Source organism: Pleurodeles waltl, chromosome 3_2 (genome assembly GCF_031143425.1).
Source record: "Pleurodeles waltl isolate 20211129_DDA chromosome 3_2, aPleWal1.hap1.20221129, whole genome shotgun sequence".
NCBI lineage: Eukaryota > Metazoa > Chordata > Amphibia > Caudata > Salamandridae > Pleurodeles > Pleurodeles waltl.
This window is the reverse complement of record NC_090441.1, coordinates 176,828,174-176,844,417: the sequence shown is the minus strand read 5'-3', so window position 1 is coordinate 176,844,417 and position 16,244 is coordinate 176,828,174. Positions and strand designations below refer to the sequence as shown.

Sequence of the window (16,244 nt, the reverse complement as noted above, 5' to 3'; positions counted from 1 at the left end):
TGTGTGTGGTGGGGGGTTGCTATACAAGGCAGATAAGGTTTTGATTTGGTTTACACACACAAACTAGCCCCCTGAATTCGGACCTTCTTAAAAACTTAAAAAGACCCAGATAATTTTATTTATTGATAGAATTGCTATCTTGGAGCTGCGTAAAACAGCTCCTCATTAAAATAACTGGTGGAGCCTGTAAGTTCTTGCCTTATCTTTAAAGATAATAATATCAATAGTCACCTAAAAGTTATTTCCTTTCAGGAAAGTGTTTGGATTAATCTCTGGCTTCTTATTGGCACATACAAGCTTAACCTAAGATAAGCCTTTCTTTGTGGTACATTCCCACCGTTAATAAAACAGAAGCTAACAGTGGCAGTTTCTTTATTTGGGTGTGGGGGCATTGCCCCCCCTGTATGTTTTGTTGCCCCCGGTAGCCCCATAAATGTAAACTTGATTCAATTTAGCCCGTCCGCATGATCCTGCAGAGTTTGCCTTTGAGAGACAGGGTGGGGCTTGAGTCATGATTGACAGATGGTTCAGCTGGGCCTGGGGGATGAATTGCGCATGTCAGGTTGGATGGGTGCCTTGCTCTGACTAGTCCAACATGCGCAATTGAACCCTCGCCACGCTGCACAATGTTAGGAGCCTGGGGGTTTACAGCCACGGCCTCCAAGTTTCCTAAGGAGCGCTGGCAGCACCTGACCGATCCAATCCTTGCGTTGCTCTCACGCGGTTTACTAGTATAACCAGCAGGGGAGCAGTGTGAGGATTCGCTCAGCAGAAGGCGGGCGTGAGTGCTGAGCTGGTGGTCAACTCACAACTCCATGCCTGCCCAGATGCAGCAAGGCACGACAAGGGTTCTTCTTGGTGAAGACACTGGCAGTGACTGTAAGTCACTCACTTGTAATTTGTGAGTATGATTTATTTTGTGTTACCTTGAACCAGGGCCTCAGCTCAAATGACGACATTTAAGGGCAGGGCTGTGTGTAAAGTATCAGGCTTGGATGACATCCCCCTATGTGAATGGCAGCTCTGGGCTTTGGAGGAAGTAGACACCAGTACATTAAACAGCTACATGCTCTCCCTAAAATGTCCCTTACCAAAATCCCTTATTTTTTTCATTACAATCACTACCCCTCAAAGAGTGAGGGCCTGATTACGACCTTGGCAATGGTGACTACTCTGTCCCAAATGTGATGGATATCCGTCCGCCGTATTAAAAGTTCCATTATATCCTATGGAACTTATAACACGGCAGACGGAGTAATCCCCTCCACCAAACTCATAATGAGGCCCTAAGTGTCTGCAACCATGATATTCTGTAGATTTGATTGCCGGGATGAATGCCTATTGTTCCACGCCAGCCTCTGTCACTGAATTGGAAGCAATTGACAAGGATTTACAGAAGACATTTCTATTACTCAGACAGGGCTTGATTCTGCAATCCTTGCTAATGTCCTTCTTGCACGATGTCAGATTAGTTTGTAACTAACTCTGGTGGAGCCCTGCATTAGAGACCCCACTGGGCCGGGACCTCCACGTTGGAGGGCAGGGGCGCAACGTGCTCCCAACCTTCAGGTAAGGATCCCAATGGTTTGAGGAAGCACTTCGAGTGCTTTCGAGCTGCGCGCAGGGATTCCTCCATCGCCCTGCCCATAAAAGGTGGCCGTGGTCGGCGAGCGGGTCTTTTAGTTCCCGCTTGCCAACCACTCCTGATCCTCCACATCAGCAATTCTAGCGAAAGCTGTTTTTTTGTCTGTATTTCTGTTTTTTGTCCCGTTTAGATATTTCAGCTGGATTTGGAGCATGCGTGCGCCGCTCATGCTCCTCCTTTGAGTGACCACAAGTAAACAGCCCAGCACGCCTTTGGCGGAAGCCACATGGGTTAGAGCCCAGCTCACCTGACTCGAGCACTGCTGGTGGCGGCTACGGTGGGAGGTTTTTGTAGGAGGGGGCCTGAGTGCAGCTAGCCTTTTTTTGTGAATTGTTTGTTTGGTGTTTGCCTGGTTAGCAGCTGGTTTGAACTGAGTTTTTTGTTTGGTAAGTGGAGAATGTGGGAGGATTTTAGGGGCTACGAAGGAGGCTTGCTAGTGGTGTGCACTTGATTGGGGCTACCTTTTCCTGGCAGGGTTCCCCATTTTTTCACCCAGTTGGGTCTCTGGTGTTGTGCTGGTGTTGCATAAGGTTGCACTACTGTAAATCCTTTATGGTGGTCCAGCATGCATCCACAAGATCTAGTGATATGACTGTGCCAGGCATACGGGTTGGCTGATTTTTATCCATCGGGGCAGCAGATAGGCACAGAGGTTCCAAGCGCTCACACACTGAGGCTCTGCTGGAAGCATTGATACTTAAGATGGACCCTAACGGGCCATAGCATTGTTGAGGTCGCAGCCCCCTGTCCCATATGCGGTCCCTCTCAACCAAGTGGACAGGCTGGGTAGAGCTGGTATGGCTCCTAGAGGCATTCCCTCCAGTCCAGAAGAGGGCGGGGTGGGGAAGTCTAGGGGGAATCAAGTGAGCTTGTCGGACTCTAGTCAGGGTTTGCCTGGTCAGGTTCCTAGTGGTGCTGCAGTGGCATCATCAGTGGGTTTGTTCCCTGCATGTGACCCCCGATGCAGGCTCCAGTCCAGTCTGTGCCCGCCGTGGCACTGACCCTGTCCCAGGGGCCCTCTCTGGCCTCAAGTGGTATTGACCAGGCTGCTGTTCTGGTTATTGTCGAGGATAGCTCAGGGGCAGCACTGACAGCTAGTGTGGGGCAGGCTGTGATTTCTGTTATGGCTGGGGGGGCTCCCTCTGTGGAGGTTTAGGGCAACAGGATTTGGTAGCTCATTTGACATCCATTTTGCTGTGGCTTTCAGAAGTGGGCATATAGCATGATTGATTGAACACTTAGCTTCACCTTACCTTACCGGAGCAGGACAACAAGGTAATGGGACTCTTCAAAGGGTGCTGGCTGGAAACCGAAGACAGCATTAAGGGACGTGGAGGGTTGCAAGCTGTCGCTGGCATCTGGTCAATAGGGCCAACCACCTGCGCATGCGTTAGGGTGTCAAGGCTAGTACTGGCCCCTGGGTGGTGGGGGTGGAGTCTGGGGGCGCCCGAGATAGGTATCATGCAAGGCAGATGGGCCCCCTGCACAGGCATTCCAGCTATTATGATGATATGAAAGGGGGAGGGGTAGAATGCTCCATATGGAGGGCCTACCCCAGGGCCACCTAGACATGAGGTGGAGCAAGGACTAGGGTGTCTCCCTAGGAATCAGTCATGATCTCATTTGGAGACACTGAAGGGGTTATGCAGGAAAACACCTTAGATAATGTTAGGAACTCAGATGTATTAGCGTACTCTGTTAAGGTTAGGCATCAAAGAAATTTGTAAAATTATATATAAATAACTTGTGGTTGCTGTGTTAAGAATTTTGATAACTGATTTCAGATTTTGCTGTAAATAAAATATGGCCGGGAGTTTACGACCTCTGATCCAAAAAGCTGAGTTTTATTTTCCAAAGATAGTTGTGGTCCGCACACGAGGGTGGACTTTGGGGGGTTGGTGGGAGGCCTCGGCAGTACCTTGCCATGTTATTGTGTGCGGTGCTACCTCACCATTCCGAGTTAATACCAAATGCTGTCCTACGTTCTGACCTTCGAAATGTGGAATTTGACATATTTTCTCTGTCAGAAATTTGAGTGAGAACAGTTATTTCTTTAAGCACAGAGGGCCTCCTTACGAGTGTGGCACTCTCTAAACTGCCACGCTCGCGGTGGCAGTCTGCACTGCTGCCAATGCGGCGGTCCGACTGCCATATTACAACCCTGGCGGTCGGGCCGCCAGGGAGCTGCCAGCTCCGCCAGGATCTCAGATCACGGCGGTCTGGAGGTTGGTGGTGGTCCAAATCTGCCAGGGCAGTGTTGCAACCAACGCTGCACTGGGGATTACAACCCCCTTCTCTGCCAGCGATTTCGAAAAGGCTGGCAGAGAATGGGTGTAGGGAGCACCAGGGGGCCCCAGGCATGGGCAGTGCAGGTGCCCCCCTTTCCAGCAATGCAGACAGTGAACATTGTGAGGGTGCTGGTCCCTCCTGCAGACGACAGCATTGCTGCCGGCTTGATTAGAAGCCAGAGACAATGCTGTAGCCTGTTTCTGCTAGGCCAGCGGGCAGAAACTCAGGTTTCCAGCTGAAGACCTAGCAGGAAACTCTTAATAACACGGGCTTTTCGCCAAACTCATAATAGTGCACACAGTCTGTAACACCCAATTTGGTGCAAGTTTCCTTTTCCACCCAAATCGGGATTATCAGCACCCCAGCTTCGTGCTTTACTTCCGAGAGAAGAGTGTTTATTTGAAATTAACTTCTGACCTGCTCTGAAAACTGGTGTCTTTCAACCCGTTTCGCTCGGTGAACATTAAAGTGCTTCGCTGCAGCAGGAAATGTGCAGCAGGAAATGTGCAGCAGGAAAAGCGTGTTAGAAGCTGCTCACTAAACTGTTTTAAAGGAGCAAAGGTGAGACACAGAACCATTTTAGATGTCTGAAAGCGTGTATGTGAATTTGATTTCTGGGGGACAGTGGACCTACTGGGTGTTCTGTCTGCAGGGTCTTACTGGACAAACACGAAGAGCAATCTGGCAGAGCCCGCTGGGCTGGTCCGACTGGTTAGTGTGTACTTTTTTGTGGCTGTATGTTGGCCTGTTGTGTGTTCTGCTGCTACCTGGTTTTGTGGTTACTGTTGTTTCCTTGATCAAATTACCGCAAGCATTGACTAGACCAAAAGCACAAATGCATGCAGTCTACTGTACCATACCTTGTAAGATAACTGTACATGATCACCCTATCATACGAAGGGTTTACTAAACTGATACTGCCTAATAATGGTAATAAAATTGTGCAAAATCACAGAAGCAGCCACCGCTGTGCTGACAAAGGAGGGCTGCCGTGCACATCTGGATATAGTAATGATTGTTTCCAGAAACAAGTGACATGGGATCTTTGCAGTGGTTGGATGTACATGCTTCTTAGAGGTAGAGGATATAGGAGAGGGACTTAGGGCCTGGTTTATACTTTTCTTGTGCCGCATTTGTGTCATTTTTTGATGCAAAAACAGCGCAAACTTACAAAATTCAATTATATTTTTTAAGTTTGTGCCGCTTTTGCATCAACCAATGCCGCAAATGTGGCGCTAAAAAAGTATAATTCAGGCCCCTGGAGTCAAAAGCTTTCTCTGTAACTGCCCAAAGGCACCGACCATTTTATGCTGCAATAAGCAGGTCTCGGTGTGTCTTGATGTACTCACCATAAAGCTGTGTTTTAAATGCCATGTCCTCCAGAACAATGCACTTTTCATGATCGAAGGCTCTTTCAGAGGAAAAACAAGCCCAGATCTTAAAGAGTAGACATGAAACAGGAACTGACAACTGCATTGTTATAAAGTTCCCGGATGTTGATGATGGAAGCGATTTATTGTGCGCACAGATACTCTTATGTGTCCCGGTGCGTAACACCAAGGTCTGCAGACGAATCTGGAGGTAACTAGCTCTGCACAATAGCCACGTCTTAAGCTTTTTTTTTAAACTTTGCAGAGTTGCTTAGAGCTCGAAGCTCAAGTGGGAGTTTATTCCATGACACTGCGCCTTGGTGTGTTGTATTTCTGTATTTTTTGCATATTTCTCTTTTAAGTGCATACTTTGAACTGAGTCGCTTTCAGGTATTTTTAAGGAGCCACCACAGAGAGCTCTAGGGGCTGAAGGCAGCATGAATTTCTCCCACGCCTGTCAGTGGGTCAAAAAAAGTGGTTCGGAATACTTGGTCATCCAATCCTTGGCCTCTCTGCTGAACAAACAGAGCAATAGTCACTTATTCCAGTTGAAATTATGATTCTGTACAACCGTGTGTGAAGTAGGTACAGTTACCAAAAAACTGAGAAGGTTTAAGTAAATTAAAATACTGTCACGACTCACGTGCTGCTTGCGTCTGGAATTTGCAGATCTAGTGGCGTGGATCTTCGATGTTCGGCTTTGGCCCAAAAAGGGGCGACTCTTTCTGGTAGCCACGGTGCTGTAGGTGATGGAGACGCCAAGAACAGACCGTGGCCTTCAGAAAATAGCGCCAGAGGGAAAAAAAACCTTAGAACAAAAGGGGAAAAAACCTCTAAACAGGAGGTCTCCTGAAAAACAAGAACAAAAAGCAGGAATCAAAAAGAACAAAATTCAGGAAACACAGAGCAATGAAATCCAGAACCAAAAAGGCGAGGAAATCAGGAGCGAAGACACTATCTGAGCAGAAAGTGTTGCAGCGCAAGGAAATGAAGAAAACACAGCCCTTATATACCAAAAGACAGGAAGTGACCCACAGGAAGTAAAAGGACACAATATTAGACAGGGAGAGGTACATAGAACAAAACAGAATAGAAACCATAGAGAATAGGGAACAATGAATGCTGGGAAGAGAAAGGTAACCTGGGAAGGGAAGAAGACATAAAAAAAAGTACAACAAAAAGACCCCAGAAAGAAGAAAAAGAAAGAGGACAAGAAGGAAGAAAGAAGAACAGGTAAGGGGGTCAGGAGACCCCAGCAAGGCGGTGGAAAACGACAGAGCGAGGCCCCATGCAATGCCTGGGGCCTCGAAAAGTGCATGAAAGGCTGGGGGCGCGCCGCTTTTAGAAACGCGCTGTGCGGCCCCAGCCGAACGCCCGGCTTGTGCCGAACATTCGGCTCGCGCCGCACCACGCGGCGCGACAAATACAGTGCTTACAGTGAGTTGATGCGTTGTGTGTTTGGGGGCCGTGAAGTGAAGTTCTCTGGTTATGCTGAATAAGCAGCTACCAATGGCATTATCATATGAAATCTCTTTAATAATGTCATAACTACACTTTCACAATTGCTTTATTAACCATCTTTGCTTGAAAATGCACCATTTGCCCACTCTGCTTTCAAAATGTTCTCCTGGGAGAACCCCCCTGGCACACCGTTTATGACAGTAGGGCTCTCTTGCTATGGTCACTCGCCACAGGACACTCATCACTCATTTTCTACGCCCAACCTCTTTTAAATGTCACCAGCCGCCACTGGAAGCTAATAAGGCGTGGTTTCGGCCACGTACCTGCCTTCCACTTTTTGACAATGTGGAAGGATCTCATGGAACATAAAGCGTTTAGGTGGTCTAACTACAGACTTGGGTCCTAAAGTCAGATTTTATACAATCCTCCCATTTTGTCAGCGAAATAGAGGAAATGGCCTCAATACTGTTTACAAAGATAGATTGGTCTGCAAAAACGAATCGTATGGAAAGTGGTCAAACTGGTTCCTTCTGTTTCAAGTGGGGGCTGCCTCCGGTGGCGGCAAGGTTCACAGGATTTATGGATGCAGTCCCAAAACATTTACATTAGCCTCAGATTTTATATGTTGAGTTAGTATACCATGCCATGACCACTCAGGATTTTCAATTCCTGAGTTATAAGGCCAAAGCTTAGAGCATATTAACATTTTTAAAACTCTTTTTTAAATTTCTCTGGTTTTTACTAACAAAGCTAAAACAGTTTCTTAATCTTATTGATTAGATTGTGTTCATTTCTACAGGTATAGTGTGCAGGTCTAGAGGTCACATACAGACAACTGTGTTCAGTTCTCCAGATCACATCTGTAACACTGACTGCACTTTTAGAGGTGTCTAGTTCTGAAGGCTGCATCTGGAGTATTGCGTATAGCTCTAGAGGCCGCAGGCAGAGTATTATGGCCTAAGAGGGCAGGCCCAACAATGTATACACAGGAAGGAAGGAGGTAGGGATCTGAATGCAGAAAAGCTTAACATATTTCCCTACCTGAGGAGAGTAAACAAAGTAATAGAAATAGCATTCTCCATTGGATTAGCAATCCCGGATCTAGAGGCCAAGATAAGAGATTAAAACAAGGAAAATGAGTGCACTTTGAAGTACCTTTAAACCAAGCACCCGCTAGTATGAAAGTACAGCAAGGTGTAGAGACAAAAACAGAGCTTTAATTAAACAGGCATTGGCAACAGCAACCTCCTTCGATCCGCTTCTCTTCATAGCAGCCAGGCCACCAAGTTCTAAGTGACATATACTGTACTGCAATGATTGCCAAAGGTGATTGTTGCAAGAAAGCAAAAATCTTCACAGAGCTACAAGTTTCTAGGGGGACCTGAAAATTTCAGAGAACACAAGTGAACAAAGGGTATTCCATTGTCTTCCTCAGGGAACCCAGTGTGCTAATTTGAGCTCCCACAGGAGAACACGGCATGCCTTGAGCATGCCTTTTTAAGGTGACGAAGAACGCCATGCTGCTCTTGGAGATCTCCGAGACTAGGGCCCTGATTTAGATATTGGGGGACGGGTTACTCCTTCACAATAATGATGGATATCCTGCCTGCCAACATCTAAATCCCATAAGAAACAATAGGATTTAGATTTCACTGGATGAGATATCTGTCACCGTTGTGACGGAGTAACCCGTTCGCCAATATCTAAATCAGGCCCTAGGTGCCACACTCACAAAGCAGGCACAGAGGAAGGCCTATAGTGATCCCCGCTGCCAAGCACCACACAGTATACACAGAGGAAGGACCGCATCCGGTAGATCCTGCATAGGTCCCAGGAAGGACCGCCACATTTCCCAGAGACAAATACCAGGCATTGCTCGTGGTTTGATACTTCAATAGGAATTTAGATAAAATCCTCTGCATTTATTTCTAACATGGCGTTTCTGTCTTTGTTTAATTTAGTTATTAGTTAGAGACCACGTAGGCGGCTCTAGGACACTTTTTAAAGCATTTTCTTCTTGCATTTGCTGACTTAACTATGTACTGATAAGAGGAAAAAGACCATCTTTAGGTAGTTTCCTCAATGTTCTTACCAGCCTCAACAGAAATATGGTAATGCCAGTAAAAAACACAGTCAGGTGGCAATTCTAGCCACAAGAGAGGGTGCAAGCGGAAGTCAAAACATGAACAAAATTACAGCCGGGTTAGTAAGTAACAAAGAGCAGACACACCAGGGAGGGGAAAGAGGAATGAGGAGGCGGCAGGGAGCAGCCGGGAGATGTAAACTAGTACCGAATGCACTGCAATGCAAACACCGGAAGTGAAAGGATACACTTAACCAGACGGAAGAATGAGGTTAGAGAAATACCGCTCTGGACTGAGCTACGATGGGACTGGCAAATTGTCAATCCAATGGATGAAAGACGCTGGCCCAAAAAACAAAACTCCTAGTTACAAAGCTGCACGGTCAAACGTCAGGCATGAAAATGCCCAGAAGTGACGGGGGAGGGGCAGCGAGGATAATGTTGAACCATTAAAGGGATTGAGGGTGGTTAATTTCTCTGTGAGTTCCCTGAATTTATAAAAAAATTAATCGGCTTGAAACTTGGGGTCTGTTTTATAATTTGGCGAATTAATTACCGTCGCCATGGCATAGTACTTTACTCGTGCTATGGCAAGGGTACTCTGCCTGCCAAAGGTAGAAATCCACACTGGCCCAGTGGACATCTCTTGCATTTACAGGTTCCAAACTTTCAATATTTTTTTATTTTCAAAAAGAGAATCCTATAGTGGGATTTTCTTTTTGAAAAAAAAAAACCAACCAAAGACACCTTGCCATTTCTCCCACACGGTGAGAGGTATTTCGCAGTTTTCAATGCCAGGTTCTAACTGGCGGTGATGGACAGTGAAAATTGTCCATGTGTATGTAGGCAGTGCAGACAAAGTAGTCTCCGCTGTCTACACACAGACGTCCTGTTCGACTCTAAATGCGACAGGCGGAACATCCGTTTGGCAAAGAGGGCACCTGTTGCTGCCTAAATCAGGCCTTAGACTTCTTGGGCCAGATGTAGCAAAATAACATTTTGCGACTTGCAAATTGCGAGTACTAGCGACTCGCAATTTGCAACTCGCAAAATGTTATGCAGAAAGGTGTCTCCGACACCTTCTGCGAGTCGCTATGGGGTCGCAAAGACCCACCTCATTAATATTAATGAGGTGGGTCGCAAATTGCGGCCCCATAGCGACTATGGGCACTCGCAAACATGGAGGCCTGCTGTAGTCAGCAGACCTCCATGTTCGTGACTGCTTATCAATAAAGCAGTTTTTTTTTTTTTTAAGTGTAGCCCGTTTTCCCTAAAGGAAAACGAGCTGCACTTAAAAAAAAATCCGAAACCTTTAGTTTCGGTATTTTTTCAGGGCAGGTAGTGGTCCCTTGGACCACTCCCTGCCCTGAAAAAATAGTTTTGGGTACATTCACAAAGGGGAAGGGGTCCCATGGGGACCCCTTCCAATTTGCGAGTGGGTTACCATCCACTTCAAGTGGATGGTAACTGCGACACCATTTGCGACCGCATATGCGGTCGCAAATGGTATTGCATACCACTGCGAGTCGCAAATAGGAAGGGAACACCCCTTCCTATTTGCGATTCTGAAATGCATTTTGCGAGTCGGTCCCGACTCGCAGAATGCATTTCTGCATTGGAAACACGCATTTGCGAGTCGCAAACGGCAGATTTTGCCGTTTGCGAGTCGCAAAGTGTTTCCTGCATCTGGCCCCTTGTCTTTTTCTGAGTTTAACATTGCTGAAACTATTTATGGCTCTCACCTGGCAAAAGTGGATTGAAATCAATGCCTTTGTCTTTTTACACAATACCATAAAAAAGTGTGAAGTGCTGTTGCGACTCACAAATATTTTCTTTTATGCGATTAATGAAAATATTTTCTCATTTTTTTGTGTAGCTTTTTAAAATTATTTGTGTGTGTAAACATGCTTGAATTAAATTAGTTGTTTTGCTGATATATTTTCTGTGCCTCCCTCACCAGTGTTTCCTCTTTCTCTATTCTATTGTGTTGTTTATAGTTTGGGTTCATGTGATTTGTAATTATTTAAATATTAGAGTACTGCTTGTTGGTTATTTGAAGACCATGCAAGGTCAGTGTTTAGGCAGTAGGTAGGAATGGCCAGACTGGATAGGGCAGAAAGTTCTTATCTGAGGCTACAGTGAATGCATCTGTAGGGTTAAAACCTGGCATTCCCTTATCCTTTTAGGACCAGCAGGGTGATTACTAGCATTAGCTGACATGAATATCCCAACTCTTACTCAGTCAGGGGCCCATAGGCAAACTCTCTCAAGTCTCTGTGTTCTTTCCAGAGGGCCATGTCATTCCTCATGGGGTATTTTCCTTCCTGCCGCAGCACCCACTCCGCAATCTCTGGTGAAGCGATGTTCAGGTTCTTGTACTGTCCGAATGTGGACTTCCACATGGTCCCGTACATCTTCTTATACACCAACTGCAAGACACAAGGCGGAGAGTAGACAGTCAGTGGCAGAGGCCATATGGCTAACAATAATAACTATTCACATAGCGCCTAGTATGTTTTGTCATTTCTGAGTGTGCCAATAACAGGTGTTAGTATTACCCAATTTAATGGTACTCAGCTTATGCTCTCTGAACAATGGACGCCTAAGTAGACCTTCCTGGTGTAAAAACTCTAAAAAATCTGAAAGGTTCCCACAAATATGCCACTATCTTTCAAAAACAATAAGACATAAAAGTGGACAGATTCAGAGAGTAAGAACTACTGTCCAAGTATGAGGTCCATATACCCTAAAACTCCATATGAAGCCAAACTACAGGGTGGGATGTGAGAGGACATTTCCACGGACAGTAGTTATAAGTGCCAGTTGGTTCCGTGGCAGCTATGAGGGTCAAAGGTGCTCCCTTGAGTGCAGAGTATGAGTGCAGCCTAAGTATATGGACTAAAGCCACTCTTTCAATCTTGTTGTGATGAGGAGTGTACAAAGGCGATGAAAAAAATGGGATTGAATGCTATGATGAGCAGTTACCTAACCTACGAGAATTAGGTGCTCTAGGAGATACTTAGCTAACTGGAGAAGAACAAGTTGAAACAATGGAATGTGATCAAAACAACCTGATGAAATGCAAACTTGGTGAAGTGGCAACTGTTCCATCACTGCATAACCCAATATTTGACCTACACAAAAACCTTGACATTGGACACCAATAGGCAGGTAAGTCACAGCTCTTTTTTAAACTGATGTCTACGAATGATGCGGTGCAGAAAGAGGATAGAGAGAGGAGGAGTGGTCTGTGCACTGCTAAGTGCAGAGAAGGCCTTCGGCTCGAAGTGGAGGACTTCAACTTTAGGACAAAGAAGGTATGAACTTTGGTGCAGTGATGGTACAATGGATCATAGAGCTATAGGCTAGACCCACAGAGAGAATTCACATGTGTAGATTGATATACAATACTTCTGAAACACAGTCAGATAAGGGATAGGAGTGCCCATTATCACTTCTCTTATTTGCTATTGCTATAAAGCAACTAGCTTGCTCGCAGAGATAAGCTATGAATATAGATGCAAGGAGACAGATATGTAGGAATGATCTGGTGGTGTACATGGCCAGACCAGTTGAGGTTGTTACCCACATCCTGGAGGAAATGGAAACATTTGGAATGATTTTAGGAGTTACAGTAAATTGGATCAAGCCATGTATCCCAGTTCTATTACAAAATCTCTTCCCACAAATAGAGTAAGAACGCCCCCTAAAGACCTATCTGACATCTAACCCTGGATGAGAACACACCCCTTACAGCCCAACCTACATAAAACAGAGTGCCATCTAACTTCTTCATTTAAGTGCACAATCTAAGTCCAAACCCCGCTTAATAAATACTTGGTGCTAAAGTGCCAGCTACATATTTTGGAAGGAGCCAAACCACTAGACGTCTTCCTTGATAAAAAGTTAAACCTACAAATACACATCAACTCTCAAGAAAAAAGGGACACACTCAGCTCCAGCTCCTGAGTGGTATCAAAGCCCTCCTCCTAGAAAATAATTTTAAACAATTGATTTTTACACTGTAAAGGCTGAACTGCAGAAAATCAGTTCTACTAGTAACTCTGAAACTTCACCTAGCCCCCCTCCCCTCAAAACTGCATTACAAGCAGCAACCAGACTGGCAACTGTTATATGAAAGTTTGGTCATATCTGTCCAAACCTCATCACACTGGACTGCCTTTACTTTGAAGCAAGAGGGTATTACAAAATAGCATGCATATTGATACGGCACTATTTATACAGAAACTAGTAATTTCAGCACAACAATATAGCCTTATAGCCTGCTGCAGAGTGCAATACTGGTTGTTAAAGGCCCTGAACTCGAGTTATAGACCCGAGCCACGTCCTTCAAAAATTCAAATACTCTAAAAAAGATATTTTCCGAGAGTGGACAAATTATCTGTACCTATACAGTTTGGTGTGCAAAATAACAATGGACTAGGATGCCGCCCTGAGTAAGTGCCAGTGCTTACAATTGATGCAAGCACTCCTTCCATCACTTTTTCATATACTTTAGTGTGATGTCCTAAGTGCGATGGGCATGCCCAAACGTGGGTCCTGTACTCACTGTGCTGCTGGAACCAAGCTCCACATGACCAGCCAGCCCATTTTAGGGTAAAACCAGTCTTGGGTTGTTTTTGTTCTGGTTCAGGGAGGTCTTGACCCTGCAGTTAAGGCTGAACTGTTGCTATTGGAGCAGGGTCAAGAGTTGCATAAGGCTGGGTGCAAACTAAGGCCCTGCATCAAAGGGCATAAATGCACCATATTTAAGCAATACTGCACAATGTTATCCTTTGCCACTGTGCTGCTGCCATTTTGCAGCCTAACACCAATGCAAGTACCGCCCATGGTGCAAGGGTGTCTGTGATGTAGGCAGGATTGTTTTTGTGCAGGAAAGGACACCTTCTTGCACAAAAACAATCCTGGGAGGCTTTTCCTCTTTCTATGTGTGCTGCATTCAGCTAAAAACGAGGAAAAATAAATATATTTTTCCTTGTTGCACCTCCCCTGGGGAGGCGTAAGGTTATGGCGCATTCCCAGGTTTACAAGCTCTTGTAAATCTGGGGATGCATCGAAATCCATGGGTGTTGTGTGAGAACACCCACTGCAATGCCCATGAAATGCCTCCCTCGTGCAGAGTAAGGCAGCGCAGCAATTTGTACTCCTTGCCTTACTACATATCTATGAGGCCATTTAAAGCCATGTAACTTTACGTGGGCTCATAGATATGAGTTCATGGTTTGCGCCACCGTTGCATCACAAAATGTGACACAACGGAGGGGCAAGGGGCTAACTAATATGCCCCTGAGTTGGCATGGAGTGCAAAATAACAATGGACTGGGATGTGGTCTGAGTAATTACCAATGGTTGAGATTAATTTCATCACTTTTTTGTGTTCTTCACATATTTTGCTGCATAATTTGCAAATTACAGTTAAAATATTGTTTACATCATCAATGAATAAAATAATAATGATGGAGGATGTGCTGCATAGTGCAACATAATGTGCCTTTTCTTGTTGGACAATGTAGACAATAGCAAAGCTCAGCAGAGCGATTTGGGAGGTTTTATGAGGAAAGAACCCATATTTCACAAGGACCTATGAAATATTTCTATTTCTAACCTTTCTAAGCTAACTATCCTACAATAAACTTGTAAAATGACAAATGCATCAAGCTAGGGGTTTTTGGTTATCAACATTTTCAATCTGTTTGGGTTTAATCATTACAGATGCAATTCTTGATATTTTACTTTAATATTTAGGGGCTCATTATGAACCTGGCGGTTCAGACCGCCATGCCTGCGGCGGCGGAAAAGACCGCCACTGGCATGGCGGTCTGAACCGCCATATATTAAACACAGGGAAGGCCCCCGCCGACAGGTAGCCTGACGATGGTGGATTACATCATCCGACAGGGCAGCACTGCCCTCCGGATAATGTACCCTGTTTCCCCCAGCCTTTCCCTGGCGGGCTCCCCCGCCAGGGAAAGACCACCAGCATGAACACAGTGGGCAGTGTTTACCGCCGTGTTCATAATGACCCCCTTAGTGTCTGAGCACTCCTTGTTCTCTGGGCCGAGCAGAAGCAACTTGCATGCCACTGCCTCCTGCAGCTTTGTGATTGCCAGGCAATCCCACACCATCTTGGTTGCCTAGCAACCCCATCAGAGCCAACAGTGTTGCCTGGACATACTCAGCCTTTCCACCCTCCCACCAGGCCCCGCCCACCTTCTTGCCCATTCCGCCTTCTTTCCCCATTTAATGGAGCGCGCTACGCGGCTGCGAAGATGGGGTGGTGAAGGCATGTCGAAGGCAAGCCCGTCTGCACCTGTCCGTGCCTGGACCGCGTCCAGCACCAGAACCCCTGGACCTCCTCAGGGACTCAGCTACTCAAGCACCACATTCAAATCCCTTAACCTTGGAGGGCCCAGTGCAGAGTGCTGCTCCCAAACACCAATGAACATGGAATGTCCATTCACTTGCTAACTCTGCAGTTTCACCTGACACACCGCCACACCCACACCGACAACCCGTCCCACCACGGATCCCCAGAACCAGCTCAACTGCATGCTAATCAATGTCAGGTTCCTCTGCATACATGCCATGGAAATATGGGATGCCATCACCAACCAAGACCCAGTCTTCATCACCAAAACCTGGCTCAAGCAAGCCACTGCTCAAGCAAGCGACCACAACTCTCAATGGCTGCAAAATTAATGACAAAGACTGCCCACTCAAACTCAGAGGAGGGATAACAGTCACCCACAAAGACTCCTTCAGATTCACCACCACAGAGGATGACTCGACTCCCATCATGAAACATCTCAACTTCCAAATGTACATGAACGCCAACACTACCATCAGGAGTACCCTCGTCTACAGACCCCCAGTCCCGCCTCGTTTTCTGCAACGCCGTCACCGAGATCATCACCTCCCTTGCCATTGAGTTGAATCAGTATTTCTTCCTAGGAAACCTCAATTTCCACCTCGACGACCCCACCAACATTAACTCCACCAACTTCCTGAAGGACATGACACAAATTGTTACCAGCCCCACACACAGCACCGAACACATTCTCGACCCTATATTGCGACAGAGTTGGATTCAGCCACACCTCTGAAGTCGCTAGGACAGCCCACAGCATCATACATTTCACCATTGCAGACACTCCCCAGCCCACCAGCACACCACCCACCCTTGCACAGTGCAGCTGGAACAAAGTCACTCAATCCCAATAGATGACTACCCTCAGCTCCACAACCCTCCACACCACGGATGACGTGAACCAGGCTGCCCAGAATTTCTCAGACTGGATGACCACCAGCACAGACAGCATCGCCCCCATCAAACCACCCAACACCAAGAGGTCCAACAAACACACTACCTGGTTCA

At 46.2% G+C, this 16,244-nt stretch overlaps 1 protein-coding gene across 1 annotated transcript in view; it reads right to left on the bottom strand.

Moving 5' to 3' along the window:
* LOC138286655 (sterol 26-hydroxylase, mitochondrial-like) overlaps nucleotides 1-16,244 on the bottom strand; it is a 168,271-nt gene that overhangs the window by 95,054 nt on the left and 56,973 nt on the right. Inside the window, exon 2 of the mRNA XM_069227119.1 lies at nucleotides 11,087-11,277. Within this exon, the coding sequence (XP_069083220.1) occupies nucleotides 11,087-11,277 (191 nt within the window). The remainder of the gene's footprint in view (nucleotides 1-11,086; nucleotides 11,278-16,244) is intronic.